Source organism: Macadamia integrifolia, unplaced genomic scaffold (genome assembly GCF_013358625.1).
Source record: "Macadamia integrifolia cultivar HAES 741 unplaced genomic scaffold, SCU_Mint_v3 scaffold2653, whole genome shotgun sequence".
Classification (NCBI taxonomy): domain Eukaryota; kingdom Viridiplantae; phylum Streptophyta; class Magnoliopsida; order Proteales; family Proteaceae; genus Macadamia; species Macadamia integrifolia.
The window spans coordinates 31,753-42,171 of NW_024868859.1; the positions used below are offsets into that span (position 1 = coordinate 31,753).

Below are 10,419 nucleotides of genomic sequence, written 5' to 3' on the forward strand. Positions count from 1 at the left end.
CATCTACATCAATTTTAAATCGCCTAAGACGAGGTGCACACCAATAAATTTCAACCATCTCTCTTGCCCTCCTTGGAGGAATAGAAATGGAAAGAGACCTTGAACAAAGAAGACCAGCAGCCGAGGAAATTCTTCTCTTAAAATTGGAAGCAACCAATCTGATCTCACTGAGAACAAAAGAAAGAAGTTGTCTGATATTCCTAGACACTCCATTAAACCTTCTTTTATTTCTTCCATGCAAAATAAAAAAATGGGATCAAGATTAAACCCATACATCATGCCACCTTGAGACCAATCACTCGCGACTTGGAGACCCACCACTTATATAAACCCTAAAAAGAATTAAAACTAGGCTGCCATGAAACTCCAAAATATCCAGTAAATGTAGGCCAAAGAAAAGTTACTTCTTTGCAATCGACAAAAAGATGAAGCATGGACTCTTCCTCCTTCCTATACAATTCCTTTCCTTTTGACCTTATCATTACAAGGGGAAACAAATTCCTTTCCTTTTGACCTTATCATCACAAGAAATTTTCCCATGCATGACCTTCCAACAAAAAATAGAATGTCGTGGCTGCATGTGAACATTCCAGATATTTTAGACCAGCTCACGTTATTACTAGATTTCTTGAGACCATCCCATGTAGATTTGAAAGAGAAATTTTTCAAATTTGATAGGGACAACTGCAAACATCCACCCTAGGAGACAATGGAATAGACAACGCTTTAATTAAGGAAAAAACCTCCAATAAAAATATAATCAACATGTGGTATAACCCATTTACTATCCTAAATAAAAGCTCAACCGTAATCAAATGACTCGTGAAAAAAATCATGAGGAAGAATTAATTTTTCCACCAAACAATACAACCCCAACCAACGATCATGTCAAAACAAAATATTGTTCCCATTACCAACCGTCCACCTTTCATTATTAGAAACAAAGTTCAATATCATCCTAAGACCAAGAAGAATAGAAGAAGACAAATACCCCTTCTTTAAAGACCGTCCCTATTTACCATTCTCACACACGTAAACCAGGTCATGACTGAGTCTTCATGCTTCATCTGCCATGCCAACTTAGAAATACAAGCACTATTAACTTCCCTCAAATGAAGAATAGCCAAACCACCTTCTGACTTGGGCTTGCATACATCCTCTCACTTAAGTATAACTTTTTAATAGTGTCAATCTCCTTTGACCAAATAAAATTACTTATCCACTATTCAACCGTTTTTATCACCGATTCAGGCCACCAATATACCGCAAAATTATGAATGAGATACTAGAAATCATAGATAGAATTAGCTCTACCCTTCGAGCCATTGTTAAAAGCTTACCACACCATCCTTGCATCAGAGCTTTTTAACATTCTATCTCTACAAGCCCAACCTTTGAAAATTTCCACACCAAGATATTTAGTTGGAAATTTACAAATCCAAATGCCCAATATCTTAGAAATAAAACGTTTCCTATGAGGGGCAACACTTTCAATGAACAACTTACCCTTCTCCAAGATCAGTTTTTTACTAGAAATCTCTTGATACTTCATAGTAAAATATCTAAAAGAATTAACATACCTAGTCGAAGCATTCATAAAAATAAATATGTCATCAACAAAGATAAGATGACTTGGAAAGTCCACTCCTTGTGGCCTAAAAAGAGATTTCAGAGCTCAATCTTGTAGCATACTCTTGATCCCCCTACAAGAACTTCTTCAGCTAAGATAAAAAGGATAGGAGATATCGGCTTACCTTGACGAAGACCCTTTTCCACACCAAGTACCCAACTGGCCCTCCATTTAATAGAACAGAGATTTTGGAGGTAAGAAGAATTTGATGAATCCACCCAATCCATCTATCTGAAAATCCAAACGTTTTCATAATAGAAAAGAGGAATTCCCAGGACAAAGTATCATAAGTCTTCTGCACTTCCAGCTTGAGGCCCATGCCTCCTCCCCTCACAGAAGTATGTACAATGTTAATCAGCTCTGAGGCAAGACCAATATTTGCGAAAATAATCTTCCCTTGCTGAAACGCCCCCTGCTCCTCATATATCAACTTGGATAGCATAGGAGAAACCCGCAAGGCCATCACTTTGGATAGCACTTTAAAAAAAAAAAAAAATTGTCCATACAGATAAGCCTAAATTTATCTAGCAACTGCATGCCATCTACTTTAGGAATCAAGGCAATAAATCTATTATTAATCTCTATTGGAATTCTCCTTGAACCAAAAGAACTCTTAATAACAATGCAAAAATCAACTCCCACCAAGGACCAACACATTTTGAAGGATGCTCCTGGGAATCCATCAGGACCTGGGGAGCTATTAGGATCCATGTCCTAAATCACATTTTTAATCTCCTCATCCAAAGGAATAATCTCCACCATTTGATGGTCAAAATCTGAAAGCACTTCAGGAATGCAATCAATTAATTCCTCATGAACAACAAATGAAGCAGCTCTATGAAAATTCTTATAGTAACTTGACACATAAGAGGCCATTTCGCTCTGTTCCGAATTTACCTACCCATCTTCCCTCTTCAAAGAACAAATCATGTTCTTAGCATGCCTAATCTTGACTGACAGATGGAAGAGCCTAGAATTACAATCTCCATTTTCGTCCACTTAAGCCTATCTTTTTCTGCCCATAACTTCTCATTAGTCTCCATAGCTTTGAGAAGGTGAGTTTTGGCACTAGTTTCTTTGGCGGAAAGGTCATCACTCATGCCAAGTCTCTCAATGGAATATTGAATATTGCACCTCATCTACCTCAACCCTTGCAGCTACCAACTCTGCATCCAAATTGGGGAATGCCCCTTCCAACCAGACACGAAGGATTGGTTTTAGCCTTTATAACTTCTGAAAGAAACAAAAGGTTGGACAACCCCCAACTTCTACATCCCAAGCTCCTTTAACAACACCCTCGAACTCCGAAAGGTTTAGGAATTTCCTCTGAAAATATCAAAAGATGAGCATAATCTAAAAAAGATTGCTGCAACACCCTTTGAGCACTACCCATAAATAAGCCAATCAATCCCTCATTGCAGAAACTACGATCCAACACCGTATCCACATTTTCCATGGGTCAATTATTAGTCCAAGTAAACTTTTTACCTTGGGAAGGGAGAGCAATCAAATTACATGAGTCAACTATAGCCTGGAAATCCTCCATTGATCTCAAATTGAAATGACTTGGACTATGCTTCTCATGAGATAGGGGAGTGGCATTAAAATCCCCTGCAATACACCATGATAACCTAATAGAAGACAGGGCCACCAAATCCGACCAAGACTCTCTGTGAACCACTCTAAAATTAATGGCATGAATCACTGATAGAAGAATTTTATTGCTCCCCCATTCCATCGTGAAGGACACCATCTGATCAGACAAATAAAGAATCAAAAGCTAAGAGAGACTAAGCCTTCAAATAACCTAAATATTAGGAACCTTATCCACTCGAGTATTATGAATCACCTCAGAGGAATACCCCATTCTATTAAACAACAAAGTTAGATAGCATGCAGCCTTCACCTTTGGTTCCACTAAGAAAACTACGCCTAGAGAGAATTCCCTCAAATGCAAACACAAGTTTCTAATTGCCGCAGCCTTCTTCACCCCATGAATATTCCAAAAGAAAATTAGTATAATTAATCATTGTGTGAAGAACCAAGATTGTCAGGCCTAAATAAAAGACAACCACCCACCCATCTAACTTGATGAGCTCCATCCCCCATAGACTCCAGAGTGATACCTTGACGATCTGGAGCCTCATCTACCACCCTTATACCAAGAAAAATAGTAGCTCGACCATCCTGATAGACCATGTCTGAAATCGACGAGACAATTATCTCCTCTTCAATTTTCATCGCCTTATGTCTTCTACCTTGAGAAGTCTCAATGGGAATAGACAAAGAAGGACCACTATGCAACATCCCACCTCTCCCCCCATCCCTAGTAGCACGGGTAAGCATAATAGTAGGGGAAGCTAGTCTCCTTGAACTGGCCTTCTCTATCTCCATACTATGATCATAAACTGTTGGGATGTAAATCACTTGGTCTAGTTGTCTAGCTCATAGTAGTTAGTTGTATTACGTGTCTTCATATAATTGGAGCTTCTGCTGACTATGTACTCTATACATATGTGTTATTAATAAAGTAGTGATGATTAACTTTGGAATCCTTACATGGTATCAGAGCTTTTAATCGCTCTAATGAGCTCTGGTTCTTATTCTTGATATCTGGTTTTTGTTTGTGCCCCCTTTGCTTCCTCTCCCTCTGTTGTCTCTGATGGAATCTCTAGCTTTGGTTTGGCTCTTGGTCCAAATGTTTCTCCTCATCTTCCTTTTAAATTGATTACTACCAATTATTTGTTGTGGAAAGCTCAGTTTCTTCCTCTTCTCAAAGGATATAATCTCCTAGGGTTTGTCGATGGATCCTTTCCATGTCCAAAAGTTCCTGCCCTTTCTTCCACAAACTCTGGAGCTGTTACTTCTTCGTTGGCTACAGTCGCTTTTGGGAATGCCAAGACCAATTGATCCTGAGCTAGATCACCTCGTCTCTCTCTGAGATGGCTATTTCACACATTGTCAGTGCTGGTACATCTCGAGCTACCTGGGAAGTTCTTGCTCGAATCTTTGCACCTTCTTCACAAATGTGAGTTATGGACCTTAAAGATCGCTTGTCTCGTCTTCAGAAAGGCTTGGACTTGGTTTCTGGTTATCTTCTTGTGATTCACTCTACTGTTGATACTCTTACTGCTACAGATCAGCCAATCAGTGATAAAGATCTGGTCCTTGCTACTCTTAGAGGTCTTGGTTCTGATTACAGAGATTTTGCAACCTCAATTTGTTTGTGTGCTGAGTTAATTTCGTTTATGGAACTTACGGATCTGCTACTAAGTCACGAGAGCTTTCTCCACTCTATCTCTGATGATACTTCCACTATAGTCTCAACTACTAATGTGGCTTCACTACCTGTTGACAATCATCGGCGTGGATCCTCCACTTGATGTCCCTACAATAATCGATATTTCTCTCACTACCGTGGTAATCAACATTATCAACAACACTATAATCAGAATCAAAATCGAAATCAGTATCAACCTTCTGGACCTAGTTCTCAATAGCGTCAAGGCCAATGTTCTGGCTCTGGTTATGAATAAGGTAAGCCTCAAGGACCTCATCAGGACTCTATTTTGGGATCTCCTCCTCAGGGACCTCATCCTCCACATTTCTCCCAAAATCCTCGTTCTTGCTGTCAAATTTGCACTTAGGATGGTCATATGGCCTCTCACTGTCCACAATGCTTTAACCATGCTTTCCTTAGTAATTTTTGCTATTCTTCTTCTTTCTATTCCCATTTTTGGATTCTCGATTCTAGCTCTAATAATCATATCACTGCAGATATGAGCAACCTAGCTATTCTGACTCCTTTCTCTAGTCCAAAACAAATTATCATTTGTAATGGACAAGGTTTGTCTATTTCACACACAGGTACTCTGGATTTTTCACTATCTGGAAATAAGTTTCATTTGTCTAACGTTCTTTATGTTCCTTCTATTCACAGAAACCTATTATTAGTTCATAAATTCTATGTTGATAACAGTGCTTACTTTGAGTTTTATCTTTCTTATTTTCTTATTAAGGACCTGATAACAAAGCAAACTTTATTCCAAGGCCAGAGTAATAATGGACTCTATGATCTTTGTGTTCCCTGTCATTCAAATTGTTTTTCTAACTCGGCTGTTCGTGCTCCCATGGATGATTGGCATCATCGGTTGGGTCATCCATCGTTCAAATAGCTCGTCACATTGTCAACACCCATTCTCTCCCTGTTTCTCGCACCACACATTCCTTCTGTAAAGCATGTCAATGCTCCAAAATTCATTGTCTCCCTTTTTCAATTTCTTCTTTAATTAGTGTAGCTCCTTTAGAATTACTGCACTATGATGTATGGGGACCTGCCCCAATTGCTTCTCTGGATAGTTTTCGATACTATGTGATCTTTGTGGATAACTTTAGTAAATACACATGGTTCTATCCAATTTTACATAAATCTGATGTCTTCTCTATCTTCATTCACTTCAAAGTTGTGGTTGAGAAATATTCTTCTTGTCCTATTAAGACTCTTCAAACAGATGGTGGGTCTGAATTCCTAAAACTTGATTCATTTCTTCTTTTACATAGCATTTCTCGATGGGTTTCATGCCCCCAAATGCAGGCTCAGAATGGTGCTGCTGAACGCAAGCACCGGCACATTATTGAAATTGGTTTGGCTTTTTAATTTCATTCACATCTCCCATCTGCATATTGGTCCTATGCCTTTTCAACAGTCGTTTATCTCATAAACAGAATTTCAATATCCATACTTATACTAGTCCTCTTGAGTGTCTCTTCCTTACTCCACCTGATTACCTTTTTTTGAATGCCTTTGGTTGTCTTTGTTTTCCATGGCTTCGTCCCTACAGCCGCTACAAATTGGAACCACGATCCAAACCTTGTCTACTATTTCTTGGTTATTCACTACAGCACAAAGGGTATAAATGTATTGATGTTTCTGCCAATAGGTTGTACATCTCTCGTCATATACAATTTGACGAAGCTTAGTTTCCCTTCTCTGTTTTACCTTCCTCATGGTCTGCTCCTCTAGCTTCCACTATGGAGTCCTGGTGTAACTTACAACCATTCATTCTTTTACCATGCACCTCTACCCCTATGCTCCCTGTGCTACCTCATTCGTTGGATATCTCTTCCTAGCTCCAAAATCACCGGATTTCTCCAACTCTAGTAGCTCCAACTCAGGTTCCAGATCACTCCCATGTTTTAGTTCATTCGGAGCCCATAGTCTCACCAGAATCAGCATCAGACTCAGGTCCTTGCTCTGATGGATCTGTTCAGCAACTATCTCATAATAGGCCTCCTGAAGTCTCTGCAAAGCCTACTGAAGGTGGCTCTCACCCTATGCTTACTAGGTCCAAAATAGGGGCCTCTCATCGACCTCCCTCTCCCCTCACTGTCATGGCTACCAAGCATCCCTTGGGGGCCTTAGTTGAACCTACTAGCTGTACCCATGCTGTGAAATTTCTGGAGTGGTGTCTTGCTATGACTGAGGAGCTCAATACTCTTATTAAATCTGGTACTTGGTCATTGGTTCCTTCATCTCAGTCATCCAATATTATGGGGTGCAAGTGGGTCTTTCGAATCAAACGTAACCCCAATGGTACTGTTGAGCACTACAAGGTACGGCTAGTTGCAAAGGGGTTTCATCAACGACCAAGTATTGACTATACTGAGACGTTTAGCCCTGTGATCAAGTTATCCACAATTCGGTTGGTTCTTTCTATTGATGTTATGTTCTCATGGCCAATGCGCCAACTAGACATCAACAATGCCTTTTTGAATGGTGACCTTGTTAAGGAAGCCTTTATGTAGCAGTCACCTAGCTTTATTGATCTGGTGCACCCTGATTATATTTGTCGCTTACATAAATCATTATACGGTTTGAAAAAAGTGCCTCGAGCCTGGTACACTCGGCTCAACAACTTCTTGGTTTCTCATGATTTTGTGGCATCCAAAACCGATACCAGCCTCTTTATCTACCACTCTAAAGGGGTTCTCATCTATTTCTTGATCTATGTTGACGATTTACTAATTATTGGAAACACACAAGCTGCTGTTCAGAATTTAGTAAGACTCCTATCATGCACTTTTGCTTTAAAGGATCTTGGTGAGCTCCATTATTTTCTTGGCATTAAGGTCACTCGATCCTCTGTCGGCATACTTGTCACACCCCGTTCACACTGAACCGGAGCGGTGACCGAGTTAACACCGGTTAACCCAAACCTGCCAGGATCATCAGATACTGTATTCCACCACAGCATACACACACTAACATAAGTTCATCAAATCAGCGGAAGACTAAGTTTTACCTGTGAATAAATCCCATATACTTGATACCCGAATTGTGATACAATAATTATATACATTTGGGCCCGAAGGCATGATATATACACAAAAATAATATGATTCAAATACCAAGTATATACAGAAAATCATCAAAAACCATCAGAGTACACAGCTCGACTCGGTTTCAAGGCTGGAGCTTAGCACGGCCTCAAAACTGCTGTCCCGCAGCACAGCTCTCACACGAGCAGTCTACGCCGTGCTCTAACTCCTCAGGGGTCCACCAGTCCTCTTCAGGAAACTCGACTGTGGGACCCACCCCATGCTCCTCAGATGTATGACCTGCAAAATCATCTAAAAAGGGGGTGCACACGTGGAATGAGCTCACTAGCTCAGTAAGTAGAAAGATGGACCACACAGCAGTCCACACATCACAACACATCATATGCACTACATGCCATGCTATACATTTTAAATCACATCCACCTAAGCAACATTACTAAGTCTTTGGTTTTATGCTACTACAACCACAGTGCGCGTATACTCCGGGTACAAGCCGCGAACTCCCTCCCGCGATACGCCCATAGGGCTGTTGGAGAAGGCCCACCGTGAGTACTCGGAAAATAAAGACAATGCCATCCACCGGCTCTCAACAGAAATGTAAATGACTGAAAATAAAGGTGCTGACTCCAGCAATTTAAAAGCAGTACGATTGGCCCTCTTGAATGTACCACCGGGGTTGCCGACTGTCCTATATGACTCGCCGGGTGTAATGCCTAACCGCCACAGTGTCCGACAACCGCGACCCCTGCTTCCCCCCAAATGGCAACTCAACACCTGAACCCCTGTTGGGAAGGGTCGTAGCACGGGATGGTGAGAATCCTAATACCGCATGCTCCTATATGCAGTACGACTGCATAGTGCCACCGTGTCCCATACCACGGGCCACCAATGCATTCGTTTCCAAGCCGACCACGGCATCTAGTCTATCAAGGCATTATGCAACATGATGTACACATTCGACATATATCATCTCATTCAATTTGTATTTAAAAGTAAACATAGCATAAATGCACATCAATGTGTGAAATGACTAATCTATATAGCATATTCATGATGACATGACTAAATTAGATATAGTTATATGAATGCCAAACAAATGCCTTGAAATAGGCCAAACGTCCTCTCTCTCCACTTACATGTAGCGTACAAGGAGTCCCGCTCGGTACGGGTGAGATCCGGAGCGAATCGGGAAGGCTTTGGTGAACCTAACATAATTGAGCGGGGTTAGTCCTTCACCATTTTAGAATCAAAATTAATGAAATCCGATGTCAAAATCGTGTTTAGAACGTCAAAAGAAGGTCACACGTCCGATTTGGGCTCGATCGGACCCAAAAATCACATTCTGGCCACTCGGGTGGGTCACTCAGGTGGGTTGTCTACCCACCGGTCCTACCCGCCGGTTTTGGACCGGCGGGTATGGACCCGCCGGTAGGACCCGCCGGTCCTACCCGCCGGTTTGGCCAGAACCCCCCTGGTCCTCTCAGGTGGGTGACTCAGGCGGGTTGTCTACCCACCGGTCCTACCCGCCGGTTTTGGCGGAAAAACTCCAGTTTCTTCTCAACTTCCCCCATTCCTTGGGGACCCAAATAGGGCTTTTCTCAACCCATTCCTCACACCTTTAAAGTCCCATAGGAGGGTTCTAGCTTAGATCTAAGTTAGATTCGAGTGAGGGGAACCATCTTACCTTCTTTGCTCAAGAATGACTTCAAACCCTCCAAAACACTTCCAACTCACAATGCTCCTTCTACCTTGTCAATATCTCTTCAAATCCTTCAAGATCAACACATAAATCATCTATTAAACCTTAGATTCATCATTTCAAAGGGTGTCTACAAGATCTTAAGAAACCATACCCGAATCAAGGGTTTAAGGCGTGGGTATGGTGAATGTTCATAAAACCCAACTTTTCTTACCTCCAACTGTAGATCTCGAGTTGAAGATTACTCTCCCGGCACCGGAATGGCAAGATCGAGCTTCGGCGCCGCTGAAATCCTTCCTTTCTTCCTCTTCCTTTCTTCTTCCCTTTCTTTTTCTCTCTCCTCTTTACTTTTCTCACCAAACGTACGGGGGTAATAAATGGAAAGAAAAGAAATCATAAAGCTTTATATACTATTCCTATTTAAGTGAATAGTGATGGATGGGTCACTCAGGTGGGTAGGTGTACCCACCGGTCATACCCATCCAAGAGTAAAAACTTGGGATTTTGACCGGGCTCGGACCTCGGCTCGGACCCTACCCCAAGCATACAATGTAGCATACGTATATAACCTTAAAATACGGATATAATACCTGTTCTATCCGTACATAGCCTTATGGTAGGTGCACGTACACGGTTTGGGCACTCCCGTCTCTTCTGGCACTGGCTCGGACTTGTCGGGCCAGCCGGTGTTTAAGGTCACCCGTGCCATCATAGCCCATAAGGAACCCGCTCTAATTTCCTCTGGCTCGGT

The 10,419-nt window shown here is 41.5% G+C and overlaps 1 protein-coding gene across 1 annotated transcript; it reads right to left on the bottom strand.

Annotated features, from left to right (window-relative positions):
• Positions 1-1,754: 1,754 nt before the first annotated feature.
• LOC122066986 lies at positions 1,755-2,093 on the bottom strand (the record flags this gene model as incomplete). Its single annotated transcript, XM_042630827.1, has 1 exon — positions 1,755-2,093. A coding segment is annotated over exon 1 (339 nt), but the record flags the coding sequence as incomplete, so codon positions are not given.
• Between the last annotated feature and the right edge of the window lie 8,326 nt (positions 2,094-10,419).